The sequence below is a fragment of the Atractosteus spatula genome, chromosome 2 (genome assembly GCF_055471065.1).
Source record: "Atractosteus spatula isolate fAtrSpa1 chromosome 2, fAtrSpa1.hap1, whole genome shotgun sequence".
Taxonomy (NCBI): domain Eukaryota; kingdom Metazoa; phylum Chordata; class Actinopteri; order Semionotiformes; family Lepisosteidae; genus Atractosteus; species Atractosteus spatula.
The window spans coordinates 60896363-60920163 of record NC_142707.1 but is presented as its reverse complement, the minus strand read 5'-3'; the positions used below and the strand labels follow the sequence as shown (position 1 = coordinate 60920163).

At 39.4% G+C, this 23801-nt stretch overlaps 1 protein-coding gene across 1 annotated transcript; it reads right to left on the bottom strand.

The window, feature by feature from the left end:
- Positions 1-350: 350 nt before the first annotated feature.
- On the bottom strand, positions 351-10928 carry sox7 (SRY-box transcription factor 7). The gene is made up of 2 exons (XM_088909089.1): positions 10284-10928; positions 351-1913 (listed from the first exon to the last, which is right to left on the bottom strand). The coding sequence occupies exons 1-2, from the start codon at positions 10513-10515 to the stop codon at positions 1024-1026; spliced, it is 1122 nt and encodes a 373-aa protein (XP_088765215.1). The 5' UTR covers positions 10516-10928; the 3' UTR covers positions 351-1023.
- Between the last annotated feature and the right edge of the window lie 12873 nt (positions 10929-23801).

Genomic DNA, 23801 nt, shown 5'->3' with positions numbered 1-23801 from the left:
TTCCCAATGCAGGAGAATCAGTCCAGCAGTTGCCATCGGTCCTACATCACTGGATGTTATCAATGGTCATTAAGCTCTGTACTGTTCAAGAGTAGTGCTAGGAAAAGACACCAAGAGCCTGGAAAATATATGAAAGGTCACTGATTGTAGTTCTCCCCACTTGCTCAGAAAATAGTGTTCTTTGACAGGAAGAGATAAGCAAAAGAGTGGTAGAAATGGGAAAATGAACCATCTGTCTGCAACCATCAAGACAATAAATGGGACAGTCCACCCTGTTGACAGCTATTCTATTGACCAAATGTATAGCTGTTCTTTTTAATATATATATAAATATTTAATTGACAATATACTGTGTATAAAATTGTGTATTTTATTTAAATTAATTTCATTTCACAAACCTAAATCAGCATTTCTTCTTATTAATATTATTAACATTATTATTTCAGGAGTACATACTGTATGTATAAGACAGGGAACAGAAGACTATCAAAACTCTATAAAGTGTTTTCTTCATATTACACCAATATCAATAAATTCTGGACATTATCATACATTCTATGACAGGATTTGCTTTAAGACGTGCCTGGGTATTGTTGATTATAAAAAAATAAAAAATAAACCCCTCAGTGGGTAAAATCCCAGTTCATTGACATGATACAGAGACATTAGCCCAAGCTCTAAAGAATCAAACACAACAAAGAAAGAAAACAATTAGTTTAAAACAAAAATGCATATAACCGTAATGTGGAACATTATGCTTAAATAGGTAAGATAGCATTTATACATGCCACAGTGACAACAAAGCAAGAAAACTCAAACACTTCCAACAAGTCTTGATTAGTCCAATAGAGCGCAAAATGGAAATAGCAAAACAATATGCTTTATTGTGTAGTGTTTGTGCAACCCTGAGATGTCTATGAGCCCAGTCCTTTCTCACTCTGTCTGTCTTTGTCTCTGACCATAATACTGTGCTTAAGGGCCCCTGAATTGCTTCTGTCTCTTTCAGTCAAGGGGCAGGGTCACTTAGGAGATACTGTAGTTGTTGTAATAGGCTGCTGTTGCATCGGCAAGCACCGAGATCAGGCTGGTTTCTGAAGAACTGGTGGGACAGGAAACAGAAGTTGGTGTGACCTGAATGTGCCCAGTGATGGTCATGCCATTTTGGTCAGGGTGACCAGTGGAGTTTAAGTATTGGTCAAACTCATTCCTGTCCACCTCTCCCAAGAGTTCTGCCTGGCTCAGCTGGTCCAAGGTCTCGAGGTTGCTGTGCTCAGGAGGTGGGGACAGCTGCCCAAGGTGGCCGTGCAGATTGTGATGCATGGTGGGGTAAGGAGGGCTGTAGTAGGAGAGCTGGGGAGGACAGCTGGAAGGGGGAGGGATCATGGCAGCCCCTGTCTGGGGCAGGGGCATTTGGCTGAGGGGCCCCCCACAGTGGATGGCGCCCTGGGAGAAGTCAGAGTGGTAGGTGGGGCCATTCATATGAGGGGGACGGGGGTCGTCGGGGCAAGAGGAGGAGTAGAAGGAGGCGTGATCGTGGTCGATGGCGTCCAGCGGAGACATCTCGGGGGGTGTGGGCAGCCCGTAAGGGTAGGTGTCGAAGCTGCCGCTGGAGCTCGGGGGCTCCCTGAAGCTCCTGATCGTGGGCAGACCGGGGCTGGAGGAGAAACTGCTGTCCTCCTCCTTGTCCAGCCCCGGCCGGCAGTTGCGGTTGTCTGGGAGGACGTTCTGGTCCGGGGACAGGCCGTTGAGCAGGAAGCCGGGGTCCACACGCTTGCAGATGCGCTTGAGCTGCTTCTTCCTCCGCGGGCGGTACTTGTAATTCGGGTAATCCTGCATGTGCTGGACCCTCAGCCGCTCCGCCTCCTCCACGTACGGCCTTTTCTGCGGCGGGGTCAGGGCTTTCCAGGACTTGCCTTAAAAACCGAGAGGAAAGAGGAGTTAGTTCAGTGCGTCGCAGTTTCTCTGCTGCCTCAGGAACTGCGTTACAGCCACTTTGTGTTTTCCCTCTCGTGAAAACTGCGGAACAGCACGTGTCAGTCAGTCGCCATATTAAAAAAACCAAAGCAGTGAGAGTCAATACATATCTGAGGTTCTAAAAGCAATACTCATGTTTTAAACAGAAAATAATGGTATCAGAAGCATGAATAAAAACTGTATTTGGAAGCTGGTCTAAAGTATTGTATATTTTCTTTTTTTTTAAATAAAAACATGTATCATACACAACATTTGTAACTACAGATACGTTAATTTTAGATTAGTGACGTACTGTACAGTACTCATATGGAGAAAAAATAAAATGGTGAAACTTTCAACAGATTGAATGCGACATATTTTACAAAAGAGATACCATAAAGGCAATGAAACAAGTTTATATTCTTAGACATCCCAGGACAAGTAAAAATAAAAAAGCAACAAACAAAACAACAAAATTAATGACATTAAAATCACACTTGTTTGATTATTTCCAGTGTGAATGTACAGTATCTGCTTTTTTGCTTTATGATTCCCAACAGATTGTATAAAATGTGTCTTGTTAAATACCTGTAAAAACGCTTTGTGCATCTGTACGTGTATATATATATACTCGCTGTTTGTAAATGTTTTGTCGTGAAATGTTAACGTAGCTGTAGCTCTTATTCACACAAACTTTCTGAAATATCCATGCCAGCTGGCAGTGGCATCACGTGCACTGTTTTACTACAGTACCCGCAACCCACGAATAGGATACAGTGTTCTAGATCCGGATTAACAAATCAGACTGGCAAGGTTTCCAGCTCCAAACTTTTTTCATTGAGTCACCTCACACATGGTGCATGAAGCAAATCATTTCCTGTCAATAAACTGAACTAATTTCACAAAGGAGAGCTGCAGGCGTATGTACAGTACAGTAACAACATTACTGCGCTGCTCTGACGTACTGGACGGGCTCCGCTAAACTGCCGCTTTCTCGAAAACAATACAATAAGATGAAAGGCTCGAAAACTCTCCAAATATCGTGGAATTTTCGGTTGACTCACTTCGAATTAACCTTCCTACCTTGATTTATGTTTCCCTTTTACGTGCTTTATTATGAGACGGGAAACGCTGTAGGAAGCAAGTTCTTGCACTAACTGTAATCATGGATTGGAGTCGTCTGCATTCCAAAATTACAACCTAAACTATTCTCCTGATGTTTTTAATTTCTTACATTTCGTAAGACAAATTTAGTCTATTTCTTAGGTTAGATGAACTTTTAGCACAAGGAACAACCAACCCTTTTTTTATCAGTTTCAAACTCTGTTCCTACATCGGAATAAGATTTTTAATGTAAGAACAGATTGCAAAAACAAAATTCATGAGATGTACTCCAGGATTTCATTTCTGAAAAGTAACTTTATCCAAAATGATCAATAAAAAAAGCCACACTGACTTAAGCCTGTTTTCTATGAATGTTACACGACAGTATGTGTAGGCAGAAATCAGTATAAAAACCACAAGGTATCACATATTCAAAATGATAAAGGCTTTTGTTTTAGTAACTGGATAAAACATTCTCATCAAACCTAAATAAAGCTCCGATGAGAATAAAGAAGCAAACACATGGATTTCATGACAGAACACCCAAATACAACTAGAGTCCTGAGATGTTGGGGTATTTTTTATTTTAAACCAGGATTAAGATCTTGAGCCATAAAATGTGGGAAGATTTAAAATAATAATCATCGTTTTTATATCTCACATTTCATAACACTGCTGCATGTCCACACATAATCCCAAAATTCATACATAAGGATCATGGGATCCTTCATCCAAGTAGCAGGACCTCCTTGGATTAATGTTTTAATTGAGGGATGGTAACTCCTAGAGCACAGTGTTCTCAGTCACTGTACCAGAGCACTGGCCTGGAACGTCCAGGTCAGATTGAAGAGTGAAACTGCCCCAACCACAGCACTCACAGCAGTAACCTAGCATTCCTCAGCCCGTGGACTTGAGGATCAGAAAGTCTTCCTTGACTAGTAACATTTGGTGCTTCAAAAATCAACACGCTTCCAACATACACACATTAATCAGGAGAGTGTACAAGACATGGGTGTAGTATTTGCAAGGTGCATGCTGAGTTCCTTTCAAAGTAATAAATAAAAATGTACAAAACAATCTGTTCACTATCAAGGGGAACTTTTCTCCACCTAAACCTTTTAAGACTATACGTCAACTGCCTGCAATTTAATTTGTCAGTGTACTTATTGGATATTATGAAAGGTCAGATACAAAACAGAAAAGTGAGACTAAAAGGAAGAACTGAAATTAAAAAAATCATCTGATCAGTTTTCCTCAAACTCAAACTCATTTTATAAACCATGGAGAGCAGGCAGGAAATCCTAGAGGAGATTCAATACCTCCAAACACTTCATGCATTGAAAGCGCATCCTGACAGCTAAATTCAAACAAAGTGTTCTCTGAATAACAACACTTGTACCTTCAGCAATTAATTATTTGTGGAATTCAGTGAAAATGAATTAAAATAACATACATGTGTATTTAATTCTTGACTTCAATATTACTATACTGAAAACACAGTCCATATTATTTGTTGATATTATATGCTGTACATTAAATACAACGAATAGTGTTTTCCTCTTTCCCTCAAATATTACTGTAGTTCACAGTTCACTTACAAAAGGGGAAAGAAAATTATGATGTTTACAAAACAGCACAAAAAACTAATAAAAACCATTGCTCAAATTAGAACATAATTTGTCACCAACAAAATTCTTATTCACTGAATTATTCCAGATATTTAGAGATTACAAATACAAAAAAAGAACAAAAAGAAAATACTGTAGGTCTTTTCCCATGATTACTGGTGTTGGTGTTAAGCTTTTAAAACTACAGCATACACTTCATATACGCATAATGAATTTATTATGCAACATTAACAATTATTCTGTTTAAATCTGACTCATTGAGGCCTTGCAGCTTGCCAGTGGAACACGTCCACTTCCCAGTCCTCGTTAACTCCTGCATACGAAATGACAAAAAAGGCATGTTCGCAGTAAGAAATGTGAAGTTGTGCCTGCAAATGTGATGTCTTCATACATGAAAAGCACGCAAGATCATCAGTGTTAGTCATACTGCAATAATGTCATGATGTCAGTGAAAAAGAGACGTTCTAACTGAGAATGTAGTTGACAGAAACGTCACGACATGAGGTTCGAAGGGGACTCAGCGTCCACCCATCAAATATCGCTTGATCCCAGCAGTCAATTCTACCTAGCAATCTACTAAGTTGCTAATTGATAGGAACAATTGATCAACTGAGATCTACTCAATTACACGTAAAACCTCAGAAACCCAATTACATCATCAGAGGTCAGTATGAAATGCAGGAAACCTGACATCAACTTGGCTGTTAGCAAAGAAGGCTGTGTCCTGCTTGTACAGGATCATTGTCTTGTAGCTATAGTGCAATGGTGAGGACTGTTAATGCCAGCTTTAAGAATCATCTTGGTTTTGGTGATATAAACTCCCTGCATAATTTTATCTTTGAGACTGGCGCTGGACTCACTGTTACAGCCGCACCAGTATCAGTGTAAACTCTTAATATTTGAATGTCGTAATGCCAATCTCCATATCGCAAAATATCATGCATGGATTTCTGCTACAATCCTTGACCTACATATTACTGGACCTGTACAGTCACAGCATAAAATACTTCCTACAGGGCTTTTCCTGTTAGAAAACTATGCAAGTGATGAAATCGTATCAAAAATGAAACTGAAATGACTTTTATTGCAGAAACCAAGATAATGGGTTATTCTTCCAAAGATAATAATTCTAAAGTCTTTTCATACATTTACCCACAAAGGAAAATTCAAAGCGCCATCCTTCATTTAGAAAAACTCCTCCATTTTCCTGCACTGTTCTCTGTGACCATGGTTCCCACAGCTTATTATGTAACCTCTCTGAGTAATATTAAACAGTTACAATATACTGTAGGATCAAGTGAATAAAGTAAAAAAGACCAGTAAAGTCCCAAAAGAAAGTAAGTATGGGCTAACACCACCACTGCTCTTTTTTATGAGGACTGTTCTGAGATCTGAACACAGATTTGAACTTCAGCATCATCATCAGTCTAAGAAAAGGGCAGCAAGAATCAGAATGGTGAGCTTGTCTAAACAGTGACAGCTGTTGATTTGATTAAAAAAAATACAGTATATACTGTATATATATATCTATCATTGAATTACTAAAGTAAGAAAACCTAAAAATGCAAGTGTTCGTGGCACTATTATACATAAATCTACAGAAAGTATCCTACATTTCTGGTTAAACTACGTAGGTAATTATCCTCTTAAAATGACCATTTTACAGTATGTATTGTCTGGCTGAATGGATAATACCATGTTTATGAAAGGACTTTCTAAATGGTTTTATATTATGCAATAGTATATATCCGACTGAGTAACTTATTTTTAAAGATTTCTTTTTATCCCCTTTAATGGATTTCTCCCACTAATTTCTGCCTTTTGCAGGCTTAATTTGTAAGTTAGTAAAGTGCAGGGAAAAAAATCATTTCCCATTAGTTCCTGTATAAAATGTTTATTGTATTATAAAATATGTCTCTCAAAACATAATATGTTAAAAAATTAAGTGGAGGTTGACAAAGCAAATGTAAGTCAATTTACGTAACGTTTATTGATGCCTTTAACTTCTTCATTGTTCAAGATGCCCTGCATTGAGTAGTTTTCAGATTTGTTAATATATGCACAGCTCATGTCTGAAGCATACTTTTCATATGCCTATTGCACTAATAAAGATGAAGGAAAAGACTCATGTATAGTCTTGCAAACACTTAAACTGGAATATAAGGGATATTTGCAGTGGTGCATCTAATTATATAAAGTCTGTAACATATATGTGCTGGAGGCCAATGAATGTCTTTTCCATGGTTTTGATAATTGGGTCCATTTTTGTAATAATAATATCTACTTTATATATTACCTTTCGTGACACATTGTCACGGGCTTTCCAAGCAAACAAGACGACGAATAAAACAGTTCGGACAGGGACAAAGAAATTGAATACAGACACATTGAGGACGGGATTTGAAAGTAGTGACTGACTTGTAACATCTAATATGTGCTTGGAGATCATTCCACTGCCGGAGTAACAGGGCAGACTGCACAGTCTCCACGGTCTTGGAGTTTAATCTCGGAAGTGGAAGACAGCTGGAGTCCAAGGAATACAACCAAAGTGCAGGCGTATAGACAGATAAGGAGCAGTTCTTTGACGGACTGAGGAATCAAACCATTCAAGTCCTTAAAGGCGAGCAACCGTGTTTGAAATCCTGAACTAAATGAATGCGTTCAAATTCAATTTTGTTAGATTTTAAACAAAATAAAACATATTAGATTAATGTCGGTACACTAAATAAGATGGATTCATCTTAATTGAAATCGGGAGTAACATGTACTGTATTAAATGTCATGCTCTGGAAGCCCTGTATGACACATCTTTTATTTTTGCTATATCTCTACAGCATATAGTCACTGTTTCCTGTCATACAACCAACAGCCAGTTTTTTAAATCTCAGGAATTCAGTCAGATTGGCCTCGGAACTGACTGACCATGCAATAAGAGATTGTCTGGAATAGGATTTGATCTGAGGTTCCTCATCCTGAACTGGAATAGTGATAAAACACTGAAATGGTGATGTCCAGCTAGGACAGAAGGGCAAGGAAATCCTGTTTAAGACTTCACGGATTGCTTTAAAAGAAAAGTAAGGTTAACATTGATTTAAAAAAAAAACTACGTAACAGAAGCAGTACATAAAGTTAATTCCTGGTTGCTCATAATTTAAAGAACATTTGCCCACTCGCTCTAGTTTGCCAAGGTATGGTTCACTGATAGACCGACTTGTTGTCTGCATGTGTCAGAATTAAGGTGGAAGGAAGGTAGTGCATCAGACTCCACTTCACCCAAAGGATGGGGAAATAAAGCAACAGGAAGAGTCTGACCACAAAATAAGGTCAATGAGAAAAACAGAACTTGAGCTCTTTCTTCTCTTTAATCAGCATGCTGTGTTTATTCTTGTGATTTATTGTGCCAGTGAGTTATCCATGCTTCTTACCCAACATATTCTGGGATTTTAGAAGAGTCTCAAATGTCTGAGTGTAGTTTAGGGTACACATTGAAGTTGAGGTGCATCATCCAACACAATTAACATATAAACCACCAACAGTGTGTTTTTTTCTATGCAGCTATAGGGTTTTTTGTAGTAGAGAATATCAGTTATGGAAATCCAGTGGCCAATAACTGACCATGCAGTTTGAACACAGTCACAGAGTGCTTCAGTGTTTCACTTTTTTAAAATGATGATTTGCATGATTTAAGTTAAAAATCTAGCATCCACAATGAGGACTGAAGAGGAAAAAATCTTGGGGTATACAGCCCCAAATATTTGGGTGGCATGAATGCGATTTTAGATTTTTCAATTTAGCAATGAAACTCTTCTTTTACAGTATGTCCATATTAGTATCTTTACCAGTTTCAAAGTACAGCTTTATTCTGACACTTCTTAAATCAAAATAATCTTCATATCACATGGTATTCTAACGATCATGGACCAATACAGGTCTTTGGATACATGCATCAAATATTGCAGGTAAAATAGTATCATTCAGCATTCTTGTGTGCTTGCAAGGTGGCTTTGAAAATAAATGCTTTTATCATACAATTGTGACATTATTTGTCAGTATTATTTTTAGTTATTTCAAATGATAAAGATGCTATAAACTGACAAGAAGACGTTGAAGTGAGTCAATCTAAATTTTAATATATAAAGTCTTGATTTTCCTATTGTTTATTGTTGTTAATGCGCGTCTTGTAAGGATTCATTCTTAAAAGAACTGTTACTGCCATGGAGCCTTAAAACGTTTTAAAGTGTGTATCATTGGAATTTGGGGATATTTTAAAGCTCAAAGAATAAAAATTAGTTGCGAAAATAAAGTTAAAAGGTTTACCTTGACTACTGTGTGAAGACTGTGAACACACAAATTAACAAATACGTAATTTTAAAAGTTTTGTACCGTTATTCACCATCATTAGCTATTTTCTGAATATCTACACCAGTTAGCCGGACTTTACAAGCTATTGAATTTGAGTCGGTCGATTCATAGCGCATCCATTGAAGGTTATCGGTCACTATCTTTGTTAAACAGAACCTTGGTGCTGAAAATGAGCACTATGCGCTACCACAACTCGTCACATGCTTCAAAAACATATTTAAAACGTCGGTTTTGTTTCTAACCCAGACAAACCCAACGAAAGATTATTAATTTGAATGTGGAAGATTACAGAAATAACCAATAAGTTACAGTTAAAATAACTTCAAAATAAACTTTTTAAAACAAAAAATCATTAACGGCCGTAAAGTTGATTTGAAATAATCGTTAAATTCAATCGCTGGAGAAAATCCTTTATAGGTTTTTTACGGTGTTACAAAAGCGCCTTGAAGCCCAAACGAAAATCTCATTAATGTAATATTTAGTTTTAACATTCCAGCATTCATACAGAAATATAATCAAAGGCAGCTATATAAAAACATTTCTTCAATTACACCTTTGACGTTTTTATATTCACAAGCATATTACTACATCAAACACATTTAGAACAGATTCTGAATTACATTTAAGACACCTTAAACGAAGCTGTGTGAAAAGCGTTGAGTTTAACCTACAACTTTTGTTTCTGAAATTGTGTGAAAAAATGTTAAGTATGTCAAGGTTTTATTTTCATTTATTTTACAGCTTGAGCTTGAGCTTGCGGTCAAGCAGGTTTTGCCGACTTCGGTTCAGGTACTTTTCACTCTCAGGTGTCAAGTAATCTTCTAAGTGAAGGTACTTTAACTAGATGTACAGTATCCTACTTTCAGTGCAGGTACCTTTCGCTGTGTGACCTATTAAGAAAAGTTTTCTCTAAGACTCTACCAGGTTCCGCATGTAATTTATTTTAGTGTCAGACTTCATCATCTCTCCTTAAAATAAAACTGTGTCAATTTCAATTAGAATTGAGGAAGGTGCAATAAAAATCGATTTCAAGCGAAGAAAAGCTTAGATGTTAAATAAAACAACATTAAATTGTTCATCATAAGAAACAGCTCTAACACATACACGAATGCATGTAAAAGGACACTCGGTTAATTTTTCCTTTAAGGCTTTTCTGTACTGTTTCCCCAACTATTGAAAAGCACAATATACTGTATATGTGAATGCAAGACGCCTTGCTCATCCGTGAAATCTCACCTAACATCTTGCTGAGTTCTGCATTGTGAAGGTCGGGGTTCTGGACAGCGAGTCTCTTCCTCTCGTCTTTAGCCCACACCATGAAAGCGTTCATGGGTCTTCTGATGCGGGGCTCCGACCCTTTGTCCCCCGGGGATCTGTGCGCGGTGTGTCCTTCGGGCAGCTCCCCTTCTCCCGCGGAGCGCTCGAAACTCTCCGGCCACGAGGAATAGGCACTAATCAAAGCAGCCATCTGCGAGTCCTGGCTGGCTGTGAACGTCAGCTGAGATTTTCACTTTCCCTTTTCCGGAATCTTAAGTAATTAATCGTTGATATTATTTTAAATCTTATTATTTTTGTATTCCTAGTTTATTTGCCCCCCTCAAAAACGGCTATTTACTTATTATTTTCGTTATTTTACCTTGGGGGGAAAAAAAACACAATATGTCCAAACTTTATAACAAATTTAAAAGAATCCCCTTTCGTTTAAATACTGATTTTGTCTTACTCTCCCCTCTTACTTGTTTTCAGCGTTTCAATGAGCCATTCATTTGGTGTGCGGTAAAAGCCAAAAATTGCTCCTTCCCCAGACTTTAAGAAGTGTGCTGAACTCAGCCCTCGTAGACTGTGATTTACTCCTTCCTCGGGTTTAGGGAAGCTCTATTTATATTTGTGGAGCAGGTTCCAACTGAAGCCCCGAAGGGTTTTGCGGCTCCTCCTCGTTTGCGACTTAACTTGAGTCAAGAGGGGAAGATCACCTCATCCAACCTGTTATAAAATGAAAACTGCGCTCGTACTTCCCACAACATTGGTCTTTGCGTTCTGGCTTGACGTTTTGTGTAATTAACATTTTTTTTCTGTTTTAACAACCTCATCCTATCCCTTCATACAGTACATGCATCGGATACTGTCTATCAGTTTTGAATTTACAGGGAAGAGCTATCTTAAATTTCTAATTCAAATATTTCAGGTTATTGACTGTTTTGGGATTGTAATTCTCTACTTCATTAAGTAATTAATCGGATTGGGGGGGGGGGGGGGTAATCTTCGACGGTACCCCATTAGAAACACAACGTTTTAAATATTTTTTTCTCTTTGATTTCGTGACATGTTATGACGTTTAAGGGGTTAGAAAGTGTATGGGTAAATGGTTGTTGTTGAAACAAGACAAACCAATGTGTCTATTAGCCTAAAGTAGTTCAATTGAAAAATGATTAAATTAATGAGGAGATGTATTAAAACACAGACGTATTCTGTTCGCATGTACTGTAGTTTATGACTTAATAAACGTCACCTGATGGAATTGAATAATAAGTATTGCAATATTATACTTGTTGCTTTTTAGGAAACTACAGCAATTCTATTGTTCTGAAAATTAGATTAATACAATATTATAACTGTTGTTTAAACGATATCGGTGAGTAAATAAATGTATTTTTTACAAGTAGGCCTAAAATGACGTATTTAAAGAAATCCATAATTAAAAGAGTGTTTCTTAAATACGATCCAATAAATCTGGATAATTCCTAAAAGGAAGAGACCGGATTCGCCCCCACGCTAGTATTATTATTGCTTATCAACCTTATTGTCTTTAAAATAATTAGAACATTCTAACCGGCCGAAAGACACCAATTAAGCAAAACTCCACAAAGATGCAACAGCACAGATTTAATTGCCCTGTACAGTACTTCACTACCTGCAGATTAAAGAGGTACCCGAGGTAGATTTGTCATAATGTCAGTGAATTGCATTAAATTCAAATGATAAAACTCGTTGCCAACCCAATGTTGTAAATATATTCTCTCCATCAACTTAAGGCACTAATTCCGGTTCTTCAGCAATAAAATTTATCAGACGTGCGGTATCAGACGACTGTCGTTCTACATTTTGCAGCCAACTGCTTTGCTTGTTCAACATTTTTGGTCCTTAAATATTTAGTGTACCATTTGATAAATAAACCCCGCAATGTCAATTAACGTCATTCTAGCTCGTCTTCAAAGAAAACGTTTGTATACTGTAAGCTGAAAATGGCAATTAACTAGCATAGTTACCAGCAACGAAAGGTTGTTACAGAGTTTGCTGAAGTTGTCTAACCAGATACTTAACATACTGTACGAATAAAGATTTCAGCCCTGGGCTGAAATTTAACATTGGCAGCTGTTAAGGATTGCTCGCACCAGCGACTAAGCAACCCTGGGTTGGGACGGCAGTGTACTGTCTGTATATGACTTCAGGGCACTGACGTCTACACATTTTTTAAGCTTTGCTGCTTAATCAAAACAAGTCAAATTTAATTTTATATAGCGCTTCCCGACAGAGCGCACCGGGCCGATGCGTAAAATTAATACATTTTGAGAAATTATCCAGTTCTCAAACAAAAAAAAAACAAGACACTGGGACCTCGACCTCAAAACTGATGCCCACAAAGTTCAGGATCCGTACAGTGCACAATGTGGTCAGTGAGCAATTGAGTTCATATTCATATAATGTACATAACAAATTCAGCGCTGGAGTTTAAACAAGATTCAAGGCTTCCAGCCTCGTTCTGTCGCTTCATCTCTGGTGGGTCGCGGTGAGCCAGACTCTAACCCGGCAATAACAGGGTGCCGTGAAAAACCGCACCCTTCAAGAAACACCAGTCCCTCGCAGGCTTGAACTTGTATGGGGAGAGCCTGCGAGCTTCACGCCGGGGGCATACAGGTCCAGGGTCGAGCCCAGGGCTTCAGGGGCTGCAAGGCAGCGGCGATACCCTTCCAGCGCCCTCAAAAAAAGGGGAAAATGGCAAAAGCTTCAGCAACAGCTATAATAATACTAGTTCCAATCCAATTTGTCCCTGAATCCTTAGTACTGTAGGTCCCCAATGAGCCAAGATGAAAGACCGTGCTACGTTGTGTATTACTATACAACGGGCCTGTTTTTTTTTTAAATGACGGTTAACTTCTACACGACGGAAACATTTAACAGGTGGAATGTCAGATGCTGACTGCTGTCTTTCAGCACAAAGGGGGAATGATAGTTTGAATTATGTGAGGAATCCGAAGTAACGGATCTGTTTACCATCGTTTTTTTTTTTCAATCTTTATTCTTCCTTAAATTAAAAGAAAAATAGCTTCTGGACTCTACAGTAATTCATCTTTTGTAACAGGATGTGCAATGCAACAGTAAATGGTCTTTTATAGCTCATGTCATGTCAAGACATTACAAAGTTTTCATCAAGACAGGATTTACTAAACATTAATAATATAGCCCACAGAGCCTAATTAATGCAGGAGAGAACATGTATGCTTCTGTTTTACCTTTGGGAAAAGAGTGGGGGCATCCTCCACAAAACTTGCAGGTAGTTTCAGAGAGGGAGTTTGTAATAGCTCAAGTTGTCAGTTATGCAGGTTTACACCAAGCGTTTCTCTGTGTAAAGGGCTACAGGGAGTTTTTCTTTCAAAGACACCATATTTTTGAAAAGCTGTTTTCACATAATTCTGAAGTTTTAAAACATAACCAAAAAATACAGTTAAAATATATCATTAGGAAACACACATTTTTCAGCAGTACAACAAAATAACAGAAATTTTACCTACTCCAAATTGTTTTGCCAGAACACAATCCTGAAGTTGCTACTTCGACATGAATTTCACACTCTCTCTGAAATTGCACGCATCTAGTGTCCTAGAGATGACACTTTGTGAAATAACATAATTTTCTGAAAAACACCACAGAAAAAAAAAGCTTAATCAGTTTTCAGAACTGGACTTCAGCTTTAACACTTATCCACCAGAAAGTTACTGTGGAACCTAACATACAATGTTAGCATCAAAAAGAGGGAAAAGGGGTAAGGAGTTTAAGTCTAGGATACCAAGGGGTCTAAAATCTTATCTGAATACTGGATGTGTGCTACAGCCTGAAAATTGCAGGTTCAACACCAGGCTGTGCCCTATGGCCCTGTGTTACTAGGAGTCCCTCAGTTTGAGGGGTTAGAGTTTGCTGGGGAATGCTTGGCATTCATCACATCTGTCACCCGCCAGAACCCTGCAAGAACACTAGTTTCCTGTAGCCACAGACTACAGCGAACAATTTTTCGAATCTGGATTGTCCCTGAAGAAAAGAAAGACAATGTGGTCACCTGCGCTTCTCACAAGTCAAGTGCATGTACAGTACGTGAGTAATAATAAACCTTGATTTTGATCGAATTGAAAAGAAATTTTGCAGTGGCCAGCCATCCCCCTGTTTTCATTATTTATTTTTCTTATACGGTATATCCACTCGCTTTGGAATTGCCAGTAGTTCTTAGGGCTTGGCTCTCCAGCAGTGATTCCTGTACCTGGATGGGGAGAATGAGACTGCAGACAGTCTTTCTGTTCTGCTCCCCCCACACACCTGCCTATCAGAGCCATTCATCGTCTGAGATGCTGCGAGCTGCGCGGTGCCTGACAGGAGAACTAGTGCCACATGGAGGAGTGTCGCATCACTCCCTGACATCACTGCAAGCCTGCTAGCACCTGGCACATACCAGGTATCGCTGCTGTGCGGATCCTGGCCTTCTTTGCCAATTACGTGTGACGAGTAAAGCTCTCCCTGCTCCTGCTGCGATTTGATACTGGTTACTTGTGGGATCTGAGCACTCACAGTGCAGCTGCCCAGACAGTGGACAATTTCATCTCGGCAAAAGTCTTGGTTTTCCACCGTTCTACACCGTCTAGACTTCAGAGGGGGGGGTGACGTCCTTTCTGGGACTTCACTCGGTGCACTGAGCCTCTTTACACTTCCCTGAGATTTCTTCACAGCTCTCGTCTGCAGCAAAGTCGGCGACCAGAAGAACTCCACCTGAGAAATCCACACTGGCACCAGTGTGAAGAGAGCAGCTCTCCCTGCCCCGCTGGCATTCAATGCCAAGCAGGTGCCACTCCTTAGACAGTGGATTACTCCTCCATGCCAGAAGACTGCGGCAGAGTTTTACGCTGTTTAGGTTTTGGAGGAGGGTCACGTCACTTCTGTAACTCACTGAGTCCTGTTACACTGAGTCCTGTGCACCACAGCTTAGGCAATCTCAGGCTGGCGATGTCTGGGTCATAGAGCTGAGTGAATGTCTTTCTTTCCTGATTGAGATGCTCAGCAGTTCAAATTTGTAGGACACTCTCAAGCAACCCCATCTGCGATGCCGCGGTGCTGTTTAAGCACTGGAATTCACACAGTGAGGAAACACTGATAATTACATTGATGTTAATAACATCTCCACCCAAAATGTTTTTAATATACCCATTTTAATACTGAAGGGAACAACTCCACTTCTGGAAGGCCAAAGACTCCACAGGTTGTTCTTGACTGCAAAATTGATGAAATTGTTATCTTAACTGGGCCAGTTTAATATCTTTCACTGTTTTTTCAGGTTCTTAGATGTAGAAGGAGATGTATTAGCTGGATTGTAGAACTCCAGGAGCTGAGCATACTTGTATCACAATCACGTTTTTATTTCTTCTCTTATTTGCATGATTGCTATTTGGTGTAAAAAGCTAACTGCAAGGTCAGATGAACCCATAGCCAAACTAAACATGTCCCAAAGGACCATTTTCTAGGAGCAGTCCTCAGTTTTATTTGCCTGTCTTTTTAAAGTTATGAGTTGTGTCTTGACTTAAAAAGCGTACACTAACAGGCATTTGAGCCGCAACAAAGTGATCGTATTAACTTCTGAGGTTATTTTTCACAGCTGGCATTAGTCCAAAAGATCTGAGAACTCTCCATTGCATTTTGATTTTTTTTTTCTTCATTTAAACTGAAGAATATTTTTCAGTTCAGCTTTAATTTAAACTTTATATTGTACCACATGTTCTGGTTATCCTCAGTGGTTATCCTCAGTGCCTTGCAGTGGTAGGGCCCTAGGTTCAATTCCTGCTGTGCTGCTTGTGTAGATTTTGTACATTCTCCCACTATTTGTGTGGATTTCCTCCCACAATCCAAAGTCATACTGGTAGGTTAATTGGCTTCTGGGACAATTGGCCCTGGTGTGAGTGTGTGTTTGTGCCTGTCCTCCCTGCAAAGGACTGGCATCCCAGCCAAAGTGTACCCCACTTTGTTCCCTTTGCTTGCTGGGATAGGCTCTGGCTCTCCTGTGACCCTGTACTAGATAAAGTGCTTTAGAAGATGGATGGATATTCTGTCTTATCTGTTCAGATTGTTTTAGATCACCCTTAGACCTTCACTTTGTTATTATTTGTATGAATGTAAGCTACTATCTAGCCTATGTTTGTTCAAGTCTGTATGTCAGGCTCTATATTATTAATATAGAAATCAGTGGAGGCTACAGCTGCATATGTGCTTAATGCCAACTGATGTTGTAATCTGGCTATATGACGTGCAAAAATCAAAAGAATGCAATTCAACATGTAGGGCAATGGAGAACCAGTATTACTCAAGGCACTAAACAGCACTCCTTCCTCTGATGAGTGTTCCTGTTGACAGTATTTTCCAGAGACGTCCACTACTTGTTTGCCTTCTATTTCAGGAAGACCCTCTAAGAACTCCACAACAACAGAAGACAAACTCAGCGTGTCCCTTTCCTGTCTTCTCTTTTATTTAAGAGATGTGTCAGCCATTACTTTATGATTTACATCTCAGAAACAGGAAACAGCACCTGAATCCCCAGACTGAGGCAGAGGGGACTTGAGAAAAATAGCCTTTTACTTCCTGGACACATTCAATTGCCATTACATTTTTTTTCTGATCTGTTTATGTGGAAAGTAGTACATGTCTCAAGGAATTTGAGGTCAGTGGATCGAGTGTGTGTATAAACAGGACTCAGTGGCACTGAGCATGGGTGTGTGTACTCGAGATTCTCTCACACACGCTTCATTGTTTATCAAAGGGTAGATAACACACTTCTCATGGGTTTAAATTTATATTAGTCTAATACAATTCAAGTGGCTTGCGGACTGACTGCAGAGAAACAGAAGGGACAGTTTTCACTCTAGAAACGCGGCTTTCTCTTGGAGCTCCAGCTTTAGAACAAAGGGGACTCTACAGGGTTCCCTACAATTTAATGGTATGCAGACCCTCTCTTCAAGTCATGAAGAGTTTTATGAACATTTTCATAAAAGGGTGCCTTTGACTTTCAGACATACTGAGGGTCAGTTTGACTGGATTCGGTTCCAAGACCTTCATCCTGTCATTTCCCTTTGGCCACATCATGGTTTAAAAAGTATTCCATGTGGATTTTCTTTACAAATATTATACATCAAGACAGAGGATTGTTCTGAATCGGCTTCCACCACAATTGCCGGCAATTTTGCTCCAAAACATTCTATGTAACATTCAGGGCGCTTTACAGTCCCTGTTTTACATCGGCTTCTACGTAATTTCCATTCTTGTACTCTGTTTTTCCCTCAGCTGAACCTAATAAATGAAGCAAGAATTGCCCTTGCAAACCAGCTTTGGAATGCTCATTATCTCGGTTACATCTTTATCATTCCACGATATAATATAACAAAAGCTGATATCACTCACATAATAAAGTGTTTACACATTAAATGGAAGAGTAAAAATTGAGTGGATTACCACTACACAGGTGAGTAGATAATCACTGACACAAACCACAGAAGAGTTTGAATGATAGGCTAATTACAATACTTCAAGTACAATTAACACCGCACATACAGCATACAAAGTTCAAAACTGAAATTACCTCACACAAAGTGGGTGAAAGTTAATTAAAAGTGACAGAGGAACCTGTTTTTCTTAGAAATACTGCAACATCAAGTACTGTCAAGTGTAAGTCCTAAGGTACAGATAGAACACTGCCAAGATTGAGAAGACAGAAAAATACTGCATTTGTAAAAGTAAACAGACAAAAATCTTGAGAATTATAAAACTTTAGACTGATGGTTAAAAAACACAAAATGATATAGAAAAATCCAGAATATACAGAATCCAGAAAAATCCAGCAGTAGGATGTCTGCAAATGCAAGGCATTTGCAAATGAAATAAAGAATAAACATAAACTGTAGAGAGCGCATAGTGTGTGGCAATATACTGTATGCAAAGACAAGTTTGTTAAGTTCTCCGGTAACATCTTACAGTCTAATAAGGCCAGACCTGAAATGATTCTAAAGAAAAGAGTAAATTTCTTTAGAGGAGGCAAAAAATTACATTGCGGTTTTCTTGTAAATGGAGACACAGGTAGCTGATTTGTAATGCTGTAGAGCTTCACTGGCATTGTAATCATTCCATCCTGCATGGTGTTCAATACACCAAGCTTTCTCTAAGGTTCTGTGGCAATGTGATCAGACTTGGAGGTCACTACAGGGAGAAAGTGATTTTTTAGATTCTGGTCTATGCATCGTTTAACCATAGTAAAGAAGAAGCAGCTTCACCTTCAGAGGAGCTGTCTGACTGGTGATGGTGCTGCCCAACCTCCACAGCACCTACCTGGCTATCGTCAACAGTAACAAATTCAGAGGCAGTAAGGAATTCACTGTGCCTCGGAATCTTGCGTTTTTAGCACACTGATCATCACTCCAAACTGATTGGTTTATTCTTTCATGATGTTAACAGCTAGGTAAATGACTTCAATCATCCCTGTAAGGGTGACCACATTCTCAACATAGTCCAGCTCGCTGATTTTACATGGCTTTATTTTCTTTGACTTTTCTTCAGCCTAGACTCTGGTTTCTACCTGTCATGTGGGCTATGACTAGAGACTGGGATACAGCAGGTGAATATAAAGTTACATATAGGACTACACAGTAGCTATTCAGAAGCTGGAAAACTTTGCCTAAATAAAGGTGACTCATTTATACTTCAAAGTGCAGATAATCTGGTGTCTAAAATAGTACCCAGCAGTTGTAGAACATGGCTAATAACAAAACAGTCAAACCACCAATGACCAATGTCAAAAGAGATAAAGAACAAGGATATGAACTGCTGAATGGCCATTGGAATCACCTGATTTGGATCCTGTTCAATGTCATAAGTACAATTTTTTATATTATAAATATTCATCCACTTTCCAACCTTCGTCTTCCAATTTAGGGACATGGGGGAGCCAGAGCCTATCCTGTAGCTGGATCCCCTCTCGCTGTCGAGGGCGTTCGAGTGCTCTGACTCAGGGGGCGCAGGGCAGGATACACCCTGGATGGGATACCAGTTGATTGCACAGCAGACACACAGCCTCAAACACACGCTCACACCAGGGTCAATTGTCCCAGGAGCCAATTAACCTACCAATACATTGTTGGACTGTGGGAGGAAACCCACACAAACAGGGGGGATAGCACCCCAGGCCCTGAATTGAACCCAGGACCTCAGCAATGTGAGGCAGCAGTGCCACCACACCACCCATTACAATATTAAAATGTTAAATATTATGCAATTGAAATGAATGTTTATAAATCTTTTAGATTATATTATATTTGAATTTTATGCTGCAGCATTTTAATTGTTACATTAAAAAGATAAATTAGTTTTTAATCCCTTTTTGGATGCTTTATGGTGGAGGTGAAATACAGTACATGTGTCTATAGCTGCGCCATTCAATTCCCTTCGCTGACTCTTTGCGTACTGTAAGTTACATAACTCAGTTGTCTATTAATCAGCTTCTTAACTACAGTAGTTGTGCCATCTTTAGTGTGGCTACCTAAACATGGGTTTTATAGAGATTTTTTTTTAAGTATAGAATATTTTCTTCTGCATTCAAAACTTGCTTGTCTTTTAAAGAGACATACCAGTAATTCCTGTTTGATTTTTATCTTCCACCTTTTTACACCCACATGAACACGAAACAAGATAATCTCGTCTAGAGAACTTGTATCACTTTCCAAATAGTCAAAATGAAGTCCTGAGAGATTAGTTACAAAACTGCAGTTCAAACAGCTCTGGCAGAAGTGAGGCCTGCGCTGTAATATACATTTCTACCCGTCATAGATTTGGTTTGTTAAAAACGTTTCAATGTGTTTAGTTCAGTATCTACACAGAATTAAGATTTTCTGGGGAGGATAAAGTTGTTAAAAGTGGCCATTCTTTGACAAAGTGTTCATTTCTGAGTGAGTTTATTTTTTTGAGGTTATGAATGAAAGATTTACATTTCCTCTTCTCACACTTACAGTATAAGTGACATGAAGTGTGTATGCACGAGTTAAGTGCATACTGACACGAATATATGTGTTTCAGTAATATACTGTAACTGATTCAAAATATCCTTATAGAACAGAGCAGGTGATGACATTTGTAACTATCAAGTTTGACTGTAGGGCGAGTGGCACAGTGACCAGTAAAGAGGGTGGGCCAAAGAGTAAACTCAGCCCTATAGTCAAGAGTATATGTGCTATGAATTGACTGAATTTGAGATTCCCAAAACATAATGCATATTTGTGTAACAGGGCTTATTCTAAAACGTTTACTTTCTCTTAGAAAGCTGGAGTCGGAGCCAAATTCTTCTGCTCCAGGACTCTAGCACTCTCGTCAGCTTCACCACCCAGGCACAGGACTGGCGGGTACCTGAAGAGCAGGATCTCTGCAGGGGATGGGCCGCACTGGCCACAGGGGTGGTGACGCTACAAGGGTGGGCACCTGTGAGCTTGCAACACTGAAAGCAGCCTCACGTCTCCAACTGATGCCGCCTCTTTAAAAGCGCAACCTGCAGAAAAAGTGGAGCGTGAAACATTGGCAGACAGATGATTCCTTGGTGTGTATTTTGGAGAAAAGAAGGCACGGTCTAACTCCTTCCGTATCCGAAGCAAACTGAGTGGATGAGCAATTGGTGTGTTAAACAATTTTACTGCAAAAATGGTTCCAAACTTGTGCAAAACCTTGTTTTATTACTTTATTATTCATGTACACTTCATAAATACACAGTATACTGACAAAGAAACCTACTATCCATTTAAAGATTTAGAAAAATAGTATATTTTTCTATGTGACAGATTTTGGATTAATTGATCATTCATGACTGACCATAATACACCAAGTGACTTTGTTGAATAAGCACTGAATCCTTCCTTAGTAAATCGTTAACAGGGCACAAGTGAGAAAGGGATTTAACCTGTTGATTGTGAAACCTAGTGAAAATCAAGAGAAAAAAACTCAAACAGGAACAATATGTCCTTTGTGCCACCAGTTTGTTGGAGGCTGGTCTATGTCCCCTCAGGTAGACTCTCCAGTAGTCTCTTTGGCAATGATTCCTTGTCTGTGTAGACCACCACCATGAACGCCAGCAAGCGTGGTGCAGACGTGCAAAACAATTCACTAATTGTTGTGTACAAGAGACCAAGCAATGGGGAGGAGCAAGTGTGATTTCCCCCAAATTTCACATTTCCCTTACAGGACAATAAAGCTTTAATTGAATTGATTGTCTGGGCAGAACATTACAATAGCCCCAAATAAGAGGAGGCCATCTGGCCCATGTAGTTCATTTGGTAGTCAGCAGTACATCAGCCAGCTGCTTCTTGAATGAAACCAGGGTGTCACTGAAAACAACATGGCTGGGTAGCTTGTTCCATACTGCCACGTCACTTTGTGTAATGAAAGTGCCTCTTGTTCTTAGTTTTAAATGCACTTCTATATAGTTTCCACTTGTGTTTATTTTCAGTTAGAAGTGTCTAGTCCAATCCGAACTCTACTTGTAGTGAATAACATGAACCTGACTGCACAGTGCTACATTGATTATACGACACCATTCCAGCAGGTCACAGCATGTCCTAGTGATTCTCATTGAGCCAACCAACCAACCAATCAATCAATCAATCAATCAATCAATCAATCAATCAATCAATCATATATGGCATGTTCCAAGATAGAGCATTCTCAAGGCACTTAAACAAGGCATATAAATGACACAATAAAACAGCACAGTACACAGGATATATACAGTAATTAAACCAAATATAAGCAAGAAATTAAAAGAAATAGTTTATTAATTAAAGGCTATCGAAAACATAAGTTTTAAAGTGAGACTTAAAAAACATCAACACAAGTTGCATTTTTAATGTTGTCAAGAAGAGTATTCCAAAGACGCAAGGGGCTGCCACATAAAAACCTGAGTCCCCTAACTAAAATCCTTGGAATGTTAAGGAGCCTAAACCAGTCATTTCTTGTATCACTTCTTGCAAGATGAGAATGTGGCAGGTATGTCCTGGATGACCTACACAACAGATTTGAGCCCAGCTGAAACTCTGCGGGGTGGGCAACTATGATAGGGAGATAGTATCCAGGGGAGAGAGACAAGTGAGCAGGTACTTGCTATTACACACCGGTCAAAATGAATAGGACAGAGTCCCGCAAGACAGCAGCTCCAAGCTGGTGCATGTATCACAGATGAGATTATATTAGCAGATTATATTTGAAAGTGCCCACTACTTGGACAGTAGACCTCCTGTTGATCAGCCCTGTTGGTGATAATTGTTAATCAGGCATAACAAGTTTACCTATGCCGTGCTTGTTCACTGAAAGGTCAGTGCACCTGCAAGAAAAAATCTTATTTTCCTGATAGCTTTGTGAATTTGTTGCAGTAATAAGTGGTGAATTTCTATTGACGTTGAGTACATATATATATATTTTAAGATGACAGCAATAACTTAACAAGACTGCAGAGACAAGTTCTGGAACCTCACTTCTTACATTCTTTTGAGGTGTGGTGTTAAATCCAGACATAACACTGCCAATTAACAACAACAAACATGCTCGGCTCTTGCGTAGTACGGTTCATTAGGGCCAAGGATGTGAAAAGCCTGCGCCAATAAGCCCCAGGTGAAGCACCATCCTCAAGGGTGGAGAATGAAAGTCATTTTGAACTGGTACGCCACACCATGCAGCATAGCAACAGCCCCTGCACACAACAGCCTTGTGCCAAGTGGTTCAAACATCCAAGTTCATAAAAATGCAGGGGACGTACTGTAGGACAGATTTCACTAGCACAGCATTTGTAGACTGTTACCTTGGCAGGAATAATTCTGGTGGTTGTAATGGCTATTATAGGGGATTCTAAAACATTGCGCATGCATCACTGATTAAGGGAGTCTTGCCAGGTGATTACAGCAGCAGTGCAAGAATGCAGTACCAGCGCGTGGAGCGTTTTACTGTGCCCAGCAAGGGATTAGTTTTCTCCCTTTCAATTAACAAGGTAAATATCCTGAAAGGGTTTTGCATGCCAAGCAGGTTTCGCGGCAGTGCCGGGGCATGATGAATTTGTGATTCCGAAAATTAAGACCATTTTTGGTGGAAGCCTGCCCTTTTTAAAAGGCATTTTTGGGGGACAAGAGGTTTGAATACCTATCACCTACCCATTGGGAAAAAAAAAAGGTTTGACACAAAATATTTGAAAGGCTTTAAAAATCAGCCAGTGAGTATTACTCCATGAGGCCCTGCGAGGGACTGGCACGGGATCGAGTGCTGCCTTGCGCCCTGTATTTCCGGGACAGGCTCTGGCTTGCCCAGCTCCTGTCAGCAAGAGAGCATGTCTCTCACGATGGATGGATGGGTACTGTTTCATTATTATAAGTGATAAGCAACATGTTGGTTACAACTTGAAAGCATTCTTTACACCAAGAACAACTTGTTCCT

Coding starts and splice junctions, on each gene's coding strand:
- sox7 (XM_088909089.1), bottom strand. CDS start 10,515: ATGGCTGCTTTGATTAGTGCCTATTCCTCGTGGCCGGAGAGTTTCGAG. Junction 1,914..10,283: donor AGAACTCAGCAAGATGTTAG/GTGAGATTTCAC, acceptor TCGGTTTTTAAG/GCAAGTCCTGGAAAGCCCTG.